An 18,526-nucleotide genomic window follows, 5' to 3' on the forward strand; every position below is an offset into this window, starting at 1 on the left:
GAAGTTTGGCAGTGAGCACCTAACTCCTTCCCCTGTGATCGCTCATTGGCCTTTAATGTGCCCGTTGGAACCAGAGGATCCATGCCACGGGAAGTGGGCTGCCACAAACCCAAAGTGGGAATTCTCCTCCATTCTACGTGCCCTGTCTGTTAGCTCCATGTTTAAGTTTGCTTAATGTTCATCTTTCTAAGGGCCCCCTCAGTATGGAAATGCTCTTGTTTTCTCCTTGCTTCCAGCCACCTGCTGACTCTCAATATGCTCAGTCAGGCAATACTGCAAGGAAATTCCACTTCCTGCCCGAGCAAGTTGTCCACCTGAAAGCTCCCAACTACTAGACCTTCACCACTTCAGCAAATCTCTTCCTGTATTTTTTAGTGGCTATTTGAGAGGCATCTCACTAACATATATCCTTTTCTCATCACTTAAGTGAGTTAATAGACCAGTAAAGCAGTTAAAATGGCAGCATTTTCACAATATTTTAACAGTTATAATGAGTGTTTATTTTAATAAATAATTATAGATGTCTTTAGAATAACTGCTTAAAATATAGAAGCTACTGGTTATTTGGAAATAGTGACATTAAATCAAGGAGATTTTTTTTTACTATTCTGATCTTCTCAAAAGCCAGTGTGTGGGACCCTCATAATCAAAATGAAATACTGGCACTGCAGCCTGTGGTTGGTTTGAATGTTTAGGTTTTGTTGCAATACACCAAATGCAGAAACATAGAAAATAGAAGCAGGGGTATGCTATTTCAGCCTTGGAGCCTGCTCTGCCACTCATTATGATCATGCAGCATCCAGATGTGGAGAAGTCAGCATTTCAACTGTACCCATCTTGAAGAAGGGTTGCACCTGAAACGTTGACTTCTCCACCTCCTGATGCTGCCTGGCTTGCTGTGTTCTTCCAGCCTTCTGCTTGTCTACCTTGGATTCCAGCATCTGTGGCTTTTTTGTCTCTATTTCATTATGGTCAGGGCTGTTCATCTAAGTCTGTTCCTGATTTTTTTCCCCATCTCCTTTGATCCCTTTAGCCACCCCCCCCCCTCCCCCCCCCCCCCCCACACACACACACACACACTATATCCAACTCCTTCCTGAAATCATACAATGTTTTGGTCTTGACTGCTTTTCACCGACTCACTACTGTCTGGGTGAACAAATTTCTTGTCAAGTCAGTCTTAAATGGTATACCCTGCAACCTTAGACTGTGACCTCTGTTTCTGGACTCTCCTGCCATTGGGGACTTCCTTCCTACATCTATGCTGTCTGTCTGCTTCAATTAATAGATACTATAATTACCAAAATTGAGCAAAATTGTCACATGTTAAAGTTTGGAACTGAACTATTATAAGTGTTTCAGTCAGGAATGCTTTCATAGCTAAATAACCATGGAAAGCATAAGAAACCATAGTGAAGTGGTGGTATATCTGTACAGCAACCTGCTAAATTAGACAGCTTTTTCGTCAAAGCTTGAAGTATGATTATTTTATAAACAAAGAATCCATGTTAAATTATAATAAATGTAGACATTTAATGTTGTGTCCTAGCTGAACCATGTTATTGCTTTCTCTGGTTCACTTGTTAAGTCAAGCAATACATTACCTTGAATCTGTAAGAACTGTATCACAAATATTAATTATATCTTATACCCTGGCAATCAGCATTTCTTTGCATAATATAATTTGCATGTTATAGTATGGCATAAAACTGATTGCAAAGCACTCACTTCCAGTATGGGTTAAGCAAGAATGTTATCTTCACTCGGACTATTGTATTTCTATTCATCATTTTAAAATAATTTTAGTCAATGATTTAAAAATGCAATATGTAGTTCACACAGTTCCTCTGTTACAAAAAAAAAGATTTTACTGTAGAGTCATAAAGATGTACTCATGGAAACAGACCCTTTGATCCAACTCGTCCATGCCAACCAGATATCCTAACCTAATCTCGTCCCATTTGCCAGCACTTGGCCCATATCCCTCTAAACCCTTCCTGTTCATATACCCATCCGGAAGCTTTTTAAATGCTGTTACTGTACCAGCCTCCACCACTTCCTCTGGCAGCTCATCCTGTACATGCACCACACTCTGCGTGAAAAGTTGACCTTAGGTCTCTTTCATATCTTCCCCTCTCACCCTAAACCTATGCCCTCCAGTTCTAGACTCCCCCACCTCAGGGAAAAGACCTTGTCTATTTATCCTATCCATGCCCCTCATGATTTTATAAACTTCTAAAAGGTCACCCTTCAGCCTCCGACGCTCCAGTGAAAACAGCCCCAGTATATTCAGCCTCTCCCTATAGCTCAAATCCTCCAACCCTGGCAATATCCTTATCAATCTTTTTTGAGCCCTTTCAAGTTTCACAACATCCCTCCAATAGGAAGGAGACCAGAATTGCAAGTAATATTCCAAGTGTGGCCTAACCAACGTCCTGTACAGCGCAACATGACCTCCCAACTCCTATACTCAATGCTCTGACCAGTAAAGGAAAGCATAGCAAACGCCTTCTTCATTATCCTATCTACCTACGACTCTACTTTCAAGGAACTATGAACCTGCACTCCAAGGTCTCTTTGTTCAGGAATACTCCCAAGGACCTTACCATTAAGTGTATAAGTCCTGCTACGATATGCTTTTCCTAAATGCAGCACCTCGCATTTATCTAAATTAAACTGTATCTGCACAGTATCAGCCCATTGGCCCATCTGATCAAGATACTGTTGTAATCTGAGCTAACCTTCTTAGCTGTCCACTACACCAATTTTGGTGTCATCTGCAAACTTACTAACTATAACTCTTATGCTCACAATCAAATCGTTTATATAAATGACGAAAAACAGTCGACTCAGCACTGCTCACAGGGCTCCAGTCTGAAAAGCAACCCTCCAAAACCATCCTCTGTCTTCTACTTTTGAGCCAGTTCTGTATCTAAATGGTTCGTTCTCCCTGTATTCCATGAGATCTAACCTTGCTAACCAGTTTTCCATGAGGAACCTTGTCGAACGCCTCCCTGACTTCCATTTAGATAACATCTACTGCTCTGCCCTTATCAATCCTCTTTGTTACTTCTTCAAAACATTCAATCAAGTTTGTGAGACATTATTTTCCAAGCAAAAGGCCATGCTGACTATCCCTAATCAGTCCTTGCCTTTCCAAATACATGTATATCCTGTCGCTCCGGATTCCTTCCAACAACTTGCTCACTACCGATGTCAGGCTGACCAGGCTATAGTTCCATGGCTTTTCCTTATCGCCTTTCTTAAATAGTGACACCACGTTAGCCAACCTCTAGTCTTCCAGGACCTCTCTTGTGACTATGGATGATACAAATATCTCAGCAAGGGGCCCAGCAATCACTTGCCACAGAGTTCGAGGGCACAATTGATCAGGTCCTGGGTATTTATTCACTTTTCTATGTGTTTCAAGACATCCAGCACCTCCTCTGTAATATGGACATTTTTCAAGGTGTCACCATTTATTTTCCCACATCCTATATCTTCCATGTCCTTCTCCACAGTAAACACTGATGAAAATTACTTGTTTAGAATCCTCCCCATCTCCTACAGCTCCACACATAGGCTGCCTTGCTGATCTTTGAGGGGCCTATTCACTCCCTAGTAACCCTTTTGTCCTTAATGTATTTGTAAAAACCCTTTGGATTCTCCTTAACTCTATTTACCAATGCTATCACATGTCCTCTTTTTGCCCTCCTGATTTCCCTCTTAAGTATACTCCTCCTGCCTTTATACTTTTCTAAGGACTCACTTGATCTCTCCTGTCTATATTTGATATATGCTTCCTTCTTTTTGTTAACCAAACCCTCAATTTCTCTCATCATCCAGCATTCTCTACACCTAACAGCCTTTCCTTTCACCCTAACAGGAATATAATGTCTCTGGGCTCTTGTTACCTCATTTTTGAAGTCGTCCCAATTTCCAGCCATCCCTTTACCTTCAAATAACTGCTCCCAATCTACCTTTGAAAGTTCTTGCCCAGTGCCATCAAAATTAACCTTCCTCCAGTTTAGAACTTCAACTTCTAGATCCAGTCTATCCTTTTCCATCACTCTTTTAAAACCAATAGAATTATGGTCACTGGCCCCAAAGTGCTCCCCCACTGACACCTCAGTCACCTGCCCTGCCTTATTTCCCAAGAGTAGGTCAAGTAGAAGCAAGTTTTGAAATTATGCAATTGAATTTTTACAGGACTGACTGTCCTTGCTATTTTATGGGTGCAGAATATTCACCTGGAGAAGTGGCAATTAGTTCCTCAGGAATATGGTGAGTAACTGCAATTTCTAATTCAGCTTGCAACATTTAGTTATATTGTATTTGAACACAAGGAATAGTCAAGAAATACTTGCCTTCACTCGTATAACACCATAGAGAAAGATAGTTATCTTTTGGAATTCTCGTTTATTTTTATTTACAATGTAGCAATGGAAACATCTGGCTTAATTGGGTCATTTAAGTCTAAAATTTTCCTGTTCTTACCTGGGTGAGAAGTTCATTTACATTCCATGTGCGCATTTGGGAATCTATTCTTTTTCTATGTCCTTAATGTGATTATTCCAACTAGCAAAGCAATGGTTACTCAATGGTTTTTCTCCAAGGTCTTATACTTTCAATATTGAATATACAGTGTTCTCTGTTCATCTTTTTCTTTGATTGATAGAGATGTTTAATCAATTCTGCACAGTTGGGTACCATTGTTCCAATACTGAACGATGTCCAGTTAGACACCATGTATAACTAAATAAGAATGATCTTTTAGGAAGAGGTTAAATGCGTCAAACAAATAACAGATTATCAGTTTCCATTGGAGTCCAACGATGTGCAGGTCAGGTGGATTGGCACATGGGAAATGCAGGGTTATGGGGATAGAGTGAGGGGAGTGGGTCTGGGTGGGATGCTTCTGGAAGGGTCAGTGTGAACTTGATGGGCCAAATGGCCTCTATCTGCACTGTATGGTTTCTATGATTCTATGATCTTAATCACAGTTACACAACCATAAAAAAAAGGATTTTCAAGTTTCATCTGAGCTGTTTACACTGGAAAAAAGGTACTTGGCAGTGAAAAATCTGAAGAAAAATATTGCCCATCCATTGGCTGCTTGAGGCTAACTTGTCTGGATTTTAAGTCTTGTTGCAATAGTTCGATTCACACACCCTACAGAAATAGATGAGGAACTTAGTGTTAGCTTCACCATTATTCTGCTGAAACTGACCATGACCTCAGAAGTCACCACATGTGTACATTATCAGAAAATCTAGAACTTGCTGTTATTGCTTCTGCACGTTTCCAGAGGGTGCACTGTTGAGGTCACTGCAGCCTGCAGTCACTGGGAACTTTTTGAAATGAAGAAATGTCCACTCTTAAAACTGTTAGTCTCATTATAAAAACCCTGGATAAAGAAACCGCATGTTGAATAATGTGTCATTGAGATTTTTAACCGTGTACTAACTCAACAATTACTGCTGATCACATTTACTTTGAAAGCTAATTATATATTTCAGAAGTGTCAAATTTCTTCATTACACCAAAATATCCATATTCGTTATTTATTTCAGGTTTTGTGAACTTAAACCAATTATAACAATTTTTCTATCTAAAATTTCAAACTACAAAGTGTTTTAATGTTTTTAACTTCCTGCTTTGATTTCTGTGAGAAATATTAAATGCACAACTTTTTTTTGGGGGGAGGGGTGGAGATTTTCTCAAGGGTGACTTTTCAATTTTTATGACCTCCATTTTGGTTTTCAAGAGCTTATTTTAAAAAAAATTCTGATTAACACCTTCATTCAGTGATGCAATCATGTGCCTTCTGTATTTGTGTTGACATGTGAGGGATTTGGACTCTCTTCGAAACAGAAATAGAAGAATTTGTCACTATTCTCAATAATCATTCAGAGTAAATGATTGTTTTTTAAAACAAAGCAAGTCAAAATTGTCTAAATGAGAGTGTTCACTGCAATAACATTCACTGCATTTAGCTTTGTACAGTAGCTCCTGGATTCTTGTAGTCTTAAGCTCAAGACCACATTAATTTGTAAATAATTCATTTAACTTAGATTTTCTTGATTCCCTGTTAGCAGAGTATTTCTTTGTTGAAAAATTTAAAATTGCTCTCTTGGGTTTTGTAGGCCCTCTTTCCCCTTTTATATGTTCTCTCCTCTCTATCAGACCCTCACAATACTTTGCAGACTCTCCTTTCACTGCAGTCTTGCATTTCACAGAACCCCGACCACCACCCTGAATGACTCCCACCACAGCCTCACGACTGCTGCTCCCCAACTCAACTTCCCAGCCCAACAGCTTGGGCTCCAGACCTTGCACTCCAGCACCATGTTGTTCCCACCCCCACAGCCCTTGGCCTCACTTCTCATTTCCCTTTTCCCCAGGGCCTACCCTCAGGCTTGCCTCAACTGGGCAGTTGTTGGATCCTTCAGAGTATAGTAGGCTTTTGCCCGAAACGTCGATTTTGCCTGTCCTCGGATGCTGCCTGAATTGCTGTGCTCTTCCAGCACCACTAATCCAGAATCCAGTTGTTGGATCCTGTATACCTGTACAACATGTCTTTTATATGCATGTGCTCATTAATCACAAGTAGTTGTACAAAACTTGCCTGCCAACCACATCGTGACTGATGTTTGCTCCAGAAAACAAAAATATCACTCCCAAGACGGCATTTTCAAACAAAAACTCTTTAGTGCAACTTTACCAAGGTCATACCCTCAGTTAATTAATTGGACTCATTCATTGATTCGAGTTTGACAGCTCAGTGAAAGGCTGTTATTTAGTGCATAACTTTTTTTCACACATGGGTGAAATGAAGATGGCTATTTGAAGTTTCAACTGGGTGCAAGTTTTTGCTGTGTACACTCTGGAAGTAAATATATTTTTGTTCAACTGAAGAATTTTCCTGACGAATATCACAGAAGATGCTGTATGTATTTTTTTCAATTCAGGTAAAGGGACCTTAACGCAAACACAAAGGTCATCTTTTATTCCTGCTTAGCGGTTACAGAACACTTTGCCCATTGATGGACTGGATTATGCTTCACATATTTTCTGAATATTAATTATAAACTAGGAATAACTTTATTCATAAAACTGAATGTTTGAAAGTAACAATCTTTGTCATAATTTTCAGGATTTGCTCAGAAGGTATCATGCAGGTTCAGAGTCCAAAACATGGTAAGTTATACGTCTGAGGAGAATTAATTTTTTTGGTGTTGTAAAATTAGATAATTGACCAGAAGGATTGACGTGGAATAAATTAGATATTTAATATTTTACTAGTTTACAGAACTTGTCTGCTTTCCAAAAATCATCTGTTATTCCAATCCCTGACATCCTGTTTGATAAAGAAAAATGAATGAGTTGAAGATATTTGACACAGCTTTAGCCTATTGGTTTGGGAACTGGTGGGAAATCAGTATCACTTCTGAAAGTGAGATCCTACCAGTTCAGTCACTTAACTGACCAGTCTTAAATGTTTCCTTGGATTTAGGACCGTAGGGTGGAAATCCTACCTGCCTAGAAATAGCAGCAAATCAGAGCTGGGCAGCTGTCCATTGTAGGCAGTTACGTGGGGAGTAATGACTGCTGGTGATAATGCACCTAGGGGAAAACCCTGTATTACTAAGCCACTGGTAAGTTGGGTGGGTAGGGTTAGTGGGGAAGGTCTTGAAGGCGCTGGGGAGTGTGGTTAGTGAAGGAATTTGGGAGGTAATCTAGAATATTAACATCAGTCCATAGTGTATATATAACAGTATATGATATTGTGAAATAATGGATATTAACATTTACTATGTTTCCGAGTATATGATAAATACCAAGGAAAAAGTTGGCAAGGTTAACAAAATAATCGTTATTGCAGATTGACATTGTTATTGCATGGAGTATATTGTAGATTTGATTTGTTTTGCCGTTCAGAAGAAGGCACCACGTTGAAACATTAATTTGTTCATTTTCTCCACCAGTACTGATTTGACCTGAGTCTTTCTCACATTTTCTCCTTTTACGTTAGATTTCTGGCATCTGCAGTTCCTTGCCATTGATATGTCTCTCCTGCTTTTCTCAGCCTTTTTCTTCTATTGTTAATGATAAATATCTCTACTTTAACAGATGTAGAATCTTTGACTGGATAAGAGTAGCACAACCATTGTAAAACACTTCTCTGTATACATCAGGGTCTATGATCATTTTGCAAAAATAACAGACGGCTGAATTTACAATGGGGGTGTTCAGATGAAAGCACTATTAAAGATTATTAGGCCTAAATAATTTATTGCATTCCAACATCAAATGTACATTGCAACTTTAAACAAAGTCCTTCATATCTTAAAATATATGTAATACCAATAGGATAGTGAAGAAGGCGTTTGGTATGCTTTCCTTTATTGGTCAGGAGTTGGGAGGTCATGTTGTGGCTGTACAGGATATTGGTTAGGCCACTGTTGGAATATTGCATGCAATTCTGGTCTCCTTCCTATCGGAAAGATGTTGTGAAACTTGAAAGCGTTTAGAAAAGATTTACAAGGATGCTGCCAGGGTTGGAGTATTTGAGCTATAGGGAGAGGCTGAACAGGCTGGGGCTGTTTTCCCTGGAGCGTCGAAGGCTGAGGTGTGACCTTATAGAGGTTTACAAAATTTATGAGGGGCATAGATAGGATAACTAGGCAAAGTCTTTTCCCTGGGGTCGGGGAGTCCAGAACTAGAGCGCATAGGTTTAGGGTGAGAGGGGAAAGATATAAAAGAGACCAAAGGGGCAACATTTTCACGCAGAGGGTGGTTCGTGTATGGAATGTGGGTTGGGATATCTGGTTGGCATGGACAGGTTGGACCAAAAGGTCTGTTTCCATGCTGCACATCTCTATGACTCTATGACTCTATATAGATTTAAATTGCTCATGGAATGAAGTAATATACAGTTTATAAGTGAAAAATGGAACACATTTCAGAAATAACTTATACTACACAAGTGAAAAGTAAGCGGTGATGGGTAAACTGAGAAATATCATAGCGATGAATTGATTTATGAATAGTTAGCATTTATTAACTAATACCACCAACACAAATATGTACTGCAATTTCTACCATTGTTTTCTCTTTGAATAAATTTGGATCTGAATAAGTGATCATTGTCCCTGAATAAATGATCATTGGAAATGAACACAGGATGGTAATGCAGTGCACCAATGAAATTGGCAGCTATTTTATGATTGATAATTCTCCGGTTAATTTCAGGCTAAGTACACAAGCCTGTTTTCATCTGTTCGAAAAAAATTTGGAAGTCAGATGGCACCAGGCAATCCATGCAAAATGATTTCTTCACCAAAAATGAAATTTGTGATATCATCACTACAACATTACAGGAATTTAATCTCCAGAAAAAGTATTAGGGCATCACACCATTTGTAATTGTAGCAAGGTGGGGACTGTGGAGTAAAGGGTTTACTCTCGCTTCACTTTAAGATAGCTACTGAGCATGTGCAAAAGGATCTTTGTCAAAGTGCTGTCATATCACATAGTGCTGGAGCTTGATTTCGTAGGGCTCTTGCATTCCTTGAACATGGTTATGTATAATAAAGCCTGTTAATATTCACTTAGAGTTTAATTATGATCTTACAGTGGAAACTACAAAAATGTTGCAGAAATACCTGTAGTAAAGTCACCCATGGCACTGTTTTGGAAATGAACATAACATAGTAATGCAGTGCACCAATGAAATTGATGGCTATTTTTCGATTGATAATTCCCCAGTTAATTTCAGCAACTGATCCAAATACAAATAGAGCATGTATTTGGTTCCATTATTTAGAAAGTTTTAATTATTCCAAACTGTTGTTTAAAAACATTAAACCAATGTCACTAGCATAATTATTGAACTTTTAAGGGCTCAATTTGTACACCATTTCAATTTTTATTTTTCTAATACTTCCAATGATTTACAAAGTTTGTTGCACTTGTAAATCTTTTGCTATTCCAATACTTCCAGTAATTTATGACAAAACTTGCAAATCTGAACAATTTATCCTATTGATACCAATGAGGTAAGATTGAGACAGAAATGTCATCAACAAATGTTTTGGTATTGATTTTGAAAATCTGATCAGTATAAAATCAACCATAACAAAACTAATTTTACAATGCACTGACAAAACTAGCAAACATCCCAAAGTTGTGTGTGAAAGTACTTTCTTCATTAATGGAAAGAGTTTGACAATGACAAATGGCTATTCCAACTCTTGAGATTGGATTACATTGAACAAAGATTTGTGAAACTCCTCACTCAACTCACATCTAATTTTAAACTTAATACAATGAAATGATTTGTGTCCTGAGAATTGTCTTAGTTACAAAATAAAATTGAATGTTTGAAACCATCAAGTAGCATTTTGCTTGTCGTCTTTGTTAAAAAACAAGGTCAATTGAAGTAAAAACAATAAAAAAGAAGTATTAACCATTTTCATAATTCTACAGATTCCCAATGTGGTCCTGGCCAAATATACTTTAACTGCAGTGCTCCTTTGATTGGCTTTGAGACCAGTGTAGGAGCAGGGTGTCGAGATACCTGTGAAAATCTGCTGTTAAACATTTCATGTCCAGAATCCATGCCGTGTCTGTCAGGATGCATTTGCCCACCTGGGTAAGTGACTGCTCCTTCAGCTGGATTGAATATGTTATGCAAATCAAGGATCTATCGTTAAACTGGAAGGATAAAGTCTATGCAAATTATGTGACAGTGATTTTAGCTAATGGTGACAATTTCGTGTATGAAGCAGTAAACCCAAAGTTATAGCACAGTTATTATGCAAAGAGAGTGATTCTCATGCACAGGCAGGGCATTGTTTCCCAGATAGCTAAGTACTCATTTTAGAAATGTTTGTTGGCACAAGTCTTTTCAAAAATTGAAATGATTCAATACTAAATTTCAAAAATACAAACTCAGTGCAGAGCCTCATTAATATTAAACTAGATTTCAGACTGCAGTGTTTGTATTGTGTCTGATATGAAACTCTCGCAGTAAGATGGACATCGAGAGGTTACTGCTGCACCTTGTCGATATCATTATGGACTATGATACTGTTTTGGATTTCTAGTCTTATATTTTCCAGGGTTTATTTACATTGTATTACATTGTATTATCAGAACTGATAAGTATTTGAAAAACTGTTGTGTTTGGTGCATAATGTATAACATTTGCCTTCAGAATAATGTAGCACTTGATATTTGAAATTATTATTTACACAAGTGTTACCAATTATTAGACTGCATTCCTGATCAATCTGTAGTATTCAAGTACTTTGTTCTAAGTTCTGCTACAGAAGTGGATTATTGAAGAGGGAAGAACAATCTGTGAAATACAGCATATTGGAATTGTAAGCTTAGATTAATTCATTGCATTTATATGCTTGTGAGACCACTTGGCTAGTGTCTTGTGTTCAGAACAAGATAATAACCCATGGTATTAGGGACAAGGAACTGGCATGGATAGAGGATTGGCTGACTGGCAGAAGGTAGTGACTGGGGATAAAGAGGTCTTTTTTAGGATGGTTGTCAGTGACTAGTGAGATTCTGTAGGGCTCAGTGTTGGGACCATAATTATTCATGTTATACATTAACAATCTAGACAAAAGAACTGAGGGCATTGTTGTTAAGTTTGTAGATGACACAAAGATAGGTGGAGGGACAAGTAGTGTTGAGGAGATGGAAGGCCACAGAAAGACATGGCAAGATTAGGAAAGTGGGCAAAGAAGTGGCAGATGGAATACAATGTGGGAAAGTATGGGGTCTTGCACTTTGGTAAGAAGAATAGAGGCACAGACTATTTTCTAAAAGGAGAAACACTTTGGAAATCTGAAGCACAAAGAGACATGGGAGTCCTGGTTCAGGATTATCTCAAGCTTAACATGTAGGTTCAGTTGGCAGTTAAGAAGGCAAATGCAATGTTCACATTCATTTCAAGAGGGCTGGAATACAAAACAGGGATATATTGCTTCGGCTGTATAAGGCTCTGATCAGATTGTATTTGGAATATTGTCAGCAGTTTGAGTCCAATATGTGCCGGCATTGTACGGTGTCCAGAGAAGCTTTACAATAATTGTCCCAGGAATAAAAGGCTTGTCATACAACTAAATCCGATCCTGTGCACAAAATTTCTCAAGAAAGCTGGCTATGTTTATCAGGGAAGCAGTGACAGAATTCCATAAATCTTCATTCCTGGGCTGGAGTTACAAATGCATGACAACATCACTAAGCCTGAACTTTAATCAAACTTATTCAATGTTATCGTAATAACTTGAGTAAATAGCTACATTGCATGACTCATTTGCCATACTACCCATCATAAATGTGGCCCCAATATCTTGTGGAGTTTTTACAGATGGCTTTGTGCCTTGGCTGTCATTTGTCCTATCAGAAGTGGATGGAATCTATGTCCCACTGTGGAAACTCCTGGGAGTTGCAGAGACCCAACACAATTGGGCTTATGCCATTTTGCCAATGGATCTTATGCCAAATTTGTGGCAGATAATTGAAAGACTTCCTTTAAGCAATCATTGGCATTACCATGCAATGTTAGACTTATCAAAACTATCTTCAAAGCATGTTAATAATTTTAGTGCATCATATATTCAACATTTTAACACTTATATTAAAATATTAGAGTTTTGACCAGTTTACTTTTTATTGTCATTCATGAGTTATATCAAAAGGGTACTACTAATAGGTTGGCATCAATGATTGCTTAAGGATCATCTAGTTGTCTGTTACTACATTTTAGTTTGAATAACAAAATACACATTATAAAGTATCAAATCATGGTATTTACAGAGAACCAGGAGTTTGACATGATGTAGCTATGGATCAAAAGTTTTCTTAAGGTACCAGGTTGGATTCTGAATGAATGAATGAATGATTTTGTGGTCATGTGTATTTTACAATGAGTAAACTATAACAGTGAAAAGCTTTTCCACTGTGGCTAAAATCTGGCCCCATTTTGAATAGCTGTAAGAATAAGAAACAAAAAGAGTGAGGTTCTCAGTTTGGGATACAGTTTCTGGAGTTGGCACCAGTGATTTATGAACACATTCTATCAAGATCAATAATTATACAGTCAGGGTTACAGTATGAAACTGCAATAGTTATGCATATTTGGCAACTCTAATATCTTTCGTGCTGGCACTGTGACTGAAAAATGATGTAGGATACTGCACTAAGCAATACAACTACACTACACTTTTCTTTGAGGTTAGTCTATTATTCTCAAATTCTTAGTATTATTCTTAAGTTCAACCTATTTAATTCATGAGAGTCACTTTAAGTAAACTTGCAATATTATGAATATGTGATAGGCTTGTCATAAGGGATACCATAAATTAATGAATAAAAAAACAAAATCTAGAAGAAATATTGTGTTAGAATTTTTGCACAGTGATAATCACAATTGTGTTGCTTGAGACGCAAATTTGAAACACCGAAATGGTCAAGCCTTAATTTGTAGAATTGTTCATAGCATTGTGCAAGGTCTGCCATTTTTCATACTTTGGAGATACACAATCACCTGATAAAGGAGCGGCACTCTGAAAGCTAGTGCTTCTAATTAACCTATTGGATTGTAACCTGGTGTTGTGTGATTTTTAACTTTATTTTCATCTTGTACTCACATCTCTGCACTCAATGTGCCAAAAACAAGGTATATCTTAAATATTATTTTTGAGCTGGAGGGTTATTGACTCTTGTCTATTATCAACAAAAGGGAAGAATGCTAACTTATGCCAACATTGAATACAAACTGTGCCACATTCAATTTAACTTATACAATTACTACTTAAGATCAATAGTTGGATAATGTTTCATATCACTGGGCTCTAATGTGTTTCAAGTGACAGTACAACAGGTTTTGCAGCTGTATTTTTGAAGTTAATACAAAGTTATTGTTGATGATTGAGTGCTGATTCCTCCAACGCTAATTTCAGTATTTGTTAATGTTCATTTGAGTAATACAGCGTTAAGTTATTCTTAGTAATGTCTGAGATGACAAAACAATTTAGATAGCACAATGCCATTCAGTTAATTGAACCTAGATACTGACAAGTATCAAGAATTCACACCTAAAGCTGATCAATTCTTACATTTGCAGCTCTTGCATACTTTCACGTTCAAACGCTGATATTCATGTCATGTGTATTCTATAATACATCATTTTATATTAATGTAATGATGAATACATAATTAAATAAATCATAATCAAGGCAAGCATTCAATTATACTCTTTAAACCACTAAGGAAGTATTATTTTGAAGTCTACACATAGTTGTAATATAGAAATTATGGAAACAATTTGCAAATAGTATGTTACCTGTTAATGCAAGCTAATTTAGTAAATGTGTGATGGTGTTAATTGATTGTGTGTTCATGAAGAGGAGACAGCTGGGATCAGGAGAAAGTTTGGAAGAGAACTGTGATTACGTCATGAACAATTTCTATCAAGAAAAATCTCAGTTTTGGTTTTTAATTCAACATGAGTGGACACTAGAGTCATAGAGTCATAGAGATGTACAGCATGGGAACAGAACCTTTGGTCCAACCCATCCATGCTGACCAGATATCCCAACCCAATCCATCCCACCTGCCAGCGCCCGGACCATATCCCTCCAAACCCTTCTTATTTATATACCCATCCAAATGCCTCATAAATGTTGCAATTGTCCCAGCCTCCACCACTTCCTCTGGCAGCTCATTCCATACCCGTACCATCCTCTGTGTGAAAAAGTTGCCCCTTAGGTCTCTTTTATATCTTTCCCCTCTCACCCTAAACCTATGCCCCCTAGTTCTCCCCGACCCCAGGGAAAAGACTTTGTCTATTTATCCTATGCCCCTCATGATTTTGTAAACCTCTATAAGGTCACACCTCAGCCTCCGATGCTCCAGGGAAAACAGCCCCAGCCTGTTCAGTCTCTCCCTATAGTTTAGATCCTCCAACCCTGGCAACATCCTTGCTAATCTTTTCTGAACCCTTTCAAGTTTCACAACATCTTTCCGATAGGAAGGAGACCAGAATTGCACACAATATTCCAACAGTGGCCTAACCAATGTCCTGTACAGCCACAACATGACCTCCCAACTCTTGTACTCAATACTCTGACCAATAAAAGAAAGCATACTAAATGCTTTCTTCACTATCCTATCTACCTGCGACTCCACTTTCAAGGAGCTATGAACCTGCACTCCAAGGTCTCTTTGTTCAGCAACACTCCCTAGGACCTTACCATTAAGTGTATAAGTCCTGCTAAGATTTGCTTTCCCAAAATGCAGCACATCGCATTTATCTGAATTAAACTCCATCTGCCACTTCTCAGCCCATTGGCCCATCTGGCCAAGATCCTGTTGTAATTTGAGGTAACCTTCTTCGCTGTCCACTGCACCTCCAATTTTGGTGTCATCTGCAAACTTACTAAGTGTACCTCTTATGCTCAGATCCAAATCATTTATATAAATGACAAAAAGTAGAGGACCCAGTACCGATCCTTGTGGCACTCTACTGGTCACAGGCCTCCAGTCTGAAAAATAACCCTCCTCTACAACCCTCTGTCTTCTACCTTTGAGCCAGTTCTGTATCCAAATGGCTAGTTCTCCCTGTATTCCGTGAGATCTAACCTTGCTAATCAGTCTCCCATGGGGAACCTTGTTGAATGCCTTACTGAAGTAGTAAAAAGAAAATCCATGTTAGTTAAATGGGGAGTGACTGTGGAAATCAGAGATGCAGAGTTACCTTGTTGTTTTAGACCATTTGCCACCAAAAGTTGATATGCAGGTTACAGTACAACATCAAGAAAACTAATGTGATGCTATCTATGATAAAAAGAGGAATTGAGCATCGAATCATACAGCATGAAAACAGACCCTTTGGACCAATCAGTCCATGATGACCATATTCCCAAACTAATCTAGTCCCATTTGCCTGCATTTAGTCCAAATCCCTCCAAACCTTTCCTATTCACAAACTTATCCAAATGTCTTTTAAACATTGTACTGCACTTGCCTCCATTATTTCCTCTGGCAGTCCATTCCATACACAAACCACTTTGTGTAAAAATATGTTGCCCCTTATCTTTTTTAAACTTTTCTCTTCTCACTTTAAATTTTGAACTCACCTGCTCTGTGGAAAAGAACCATGTTATTTACTTTATCTGTGCCTGTCATGAATTTATAAATTATCAATGTGCAATGGAGTAATAGAACTAAGTGAGGAATACGCTGCAGAGAAGGTGCACAAAAAATGAGATCAACATTAAATTTAAAATTTGATCTGCCATCCATCCTTGCATCTTTGCTCTTTCTTTATGTATGAGGCTTTCCTTAACGTTTTCCATTAATCACAATGGTGGGCTCTCAGATAAAATCTTTTCTTTCTTGTGAGAGCATTCTATGCAATCTGAAATATCCCATTAAGTGCCTGTTCTGTATTTCTCTATTGACCTATCCTTTAAAATTATTTGCCAGTTCACTTGAGCTAACTCTGCTTTTATGCCCCATTAATTGCTCTTCTTTAAGTGTTTTGATCCCAGCTGATAGCAATATTGGACAAGTCCAATCACACATTTTTTGTTGCATTAATTTTAATCTTGCAGTTAGTCATTTGAACATATTCATATGAGGCTGCTAGGGTTCTCTTTTTACACAGAGGGTGGAGGGGGCCTGGAACGTATTGCCAGCGGAGGTGGTAGACATGGGAATGATAGCCTCATTTAAGATGTATCTAGACAGATACATGAATGGGCAGGGAGCAAAGGGATACAGATTTTTAGAAAATAAACAGCAGATTTAAATAAGGGATCTGGATTGGCGCAGGCTTGGAGGGCTGAAGGGCCTGTTCCTGTGCTGTAATTTTCTTTGTTCTTTGTTCTAAAACAAGAATGCAAGTTTATTACACAGAAATAAAAAAAATAAGTTTTATATATTTAAGTCTATACGAAAAAATCTTCACATTATTAGCAAAATAAAAACATAGATTCACCCTTTGCTCCCAGACAAATTTGTTTTGGAAACTCAGTCCCAGAGAAATATTACTTCTCTAGCAGCTCTAGTTTATAACTTAACCAATTCTCTTCAGTTGTCCTTGTAAGACTACTGAAACAGTTTCAAGACTTCTTACCACTTCCAAAAGCATGAATTCCTTTGTATTTCTGGCAGCCGAAACAAAATATCTACAAACTTTCATAGCCAGGAAATTCTACAAAGGTAACAAACTACTTTGCTGCTATGATGAAACTGCTCTTCTGAACTGCAAACTCGATTCTTCCACTAGGATGGAACTGTTCTTCTCCTGCCATGATACTGAAGCCTGATTCCTCTGTCCTGAGCTCAAAGATGCTGGTGGCTTCTGGTAATTTAGTTTTCTGTATGTCAGAAACTCAGCAGTCGAAATATATCTTTAACCAACAGCACAGATATTTGGCTTGGCACTTATTGAGTTGCAGGTTTTCTTAGAAATTATACATTTAGGTCACGTTACCAAATAACTTCATGACCTGCTTTAAAAGATCAATTAACTTCAGTGAACTGAAATCAAAATGCATCAGCCTCTCTTTTAAAAATCAAAATTATAGATGATAGCATTATATTGTACACCATTATCTCAAGCTTAAAATACATCTTGGATCCATTCTTCCTTAAACTGAATGTAATTTCAGTCATTATGATCTCTGCTACCTCGGGTGCTTTTTCTAGGAGGTTATTAATTTTATTTTATTGCACAATACTAGGTCTAGTGTAACTTGCTCTCAGTTTGATTCCAAAATATTCTATAAATTCTTCATCTCATTCTTCTTCCTCTTAAAGCATGCCTGAGTAAATTGTAGAAACAAGTCACAAGTAAAAATAAATTAATTACCCAGTGACCATTGGAACAAATAGTACAATAGATCTCTCTCATGTCAAGATAAACTCAAATTAACAAATAATTTGAAGAAAGTAATTAGTAGTAAACTAATATATCAATCTGGTAAAAACAATGACTGCAGATGCTGGAAACCAGATTCTGGATTAGTGGTGCTGGAAGAGCACAGCAGTTCAGGCAGCATCCAAGGAGCTTTGAAATCGACATTTGGGGCAAAAGCCCTTCAGCAGGATTTCAAAGCTCCTTGGATGCTGCCTGAACTGCTGTACTCTTCCAGCACCACTAATACAGAATAATATATCAATCTGTAGAGAAGGTACATTGCTATTAACAAAATAACTAGAGATTTGTTGGACTTTAAGCCCTCAAACTTCTTAAAGATAGTTTTTCTGGTGATAATCACCTTAATTTCTCTTTAGTCATTGGGTTATTCTGTATTCCTGATGTCTAACTTGTGATTTCCACTCACTAGACAAATACAAAATACTGTTTCAATATTTTGTTATTTCCTCATGAGGAGTTTTCTGTTTCCTAAGGCACCAGTATTTAATTTAGCTACTCTCTTTTCTTTTGTTAAGAGAAAGTTCTAACAGCCTGTTTTTTTTTTAATACCCC

General features: G+C 37.8%; 1 protein-coding gene across 1 annotated transcript in view; it reads left to right on the top strand.

The window, feature by feature from the left end:
* Positions 1-18,526, top strand: part of otog (otogelin) — a 223,796-nt gene that overhangs the window by 71,325 nt on the left and 133,945 nt on the right. Inside the window, exons 21-23 of the mRNA XM_043706414.2 lie at positions 4,210-4,284; positions 7,157-7,200; positions 10,492-10,657. Of these exons, the coding sequence (XP_043562349.2) occupies positions 4,210-4,284; positions 7,157-7,200; positions 10,492-10,657 (285 nt within the window). The remainder of the gene's footprint in view (positions 1-4,209; positions 4,285-7,156; positions 7,201-10,491; positions 10,658-18,526) is intronic.

This window comes from Chiloscyllium plagiosum, unplaced genomic scaffold (genome assembly GCF_037043375.1).
Source record: "Chiloscyllium plagiosum isolate Xiang-an unplaced genomic scaffold, Cpla_swu_hap1 HiC_scaffold_18, whole genome shotgun sequence".
Lineage (NCBI taxonomy): Eukaryota > Metazoa > Chordata > Chondrichthyes > Orectolobiformes > Hemiscylliidae > Chiloscyllium > Chiloscyllium plagiosum.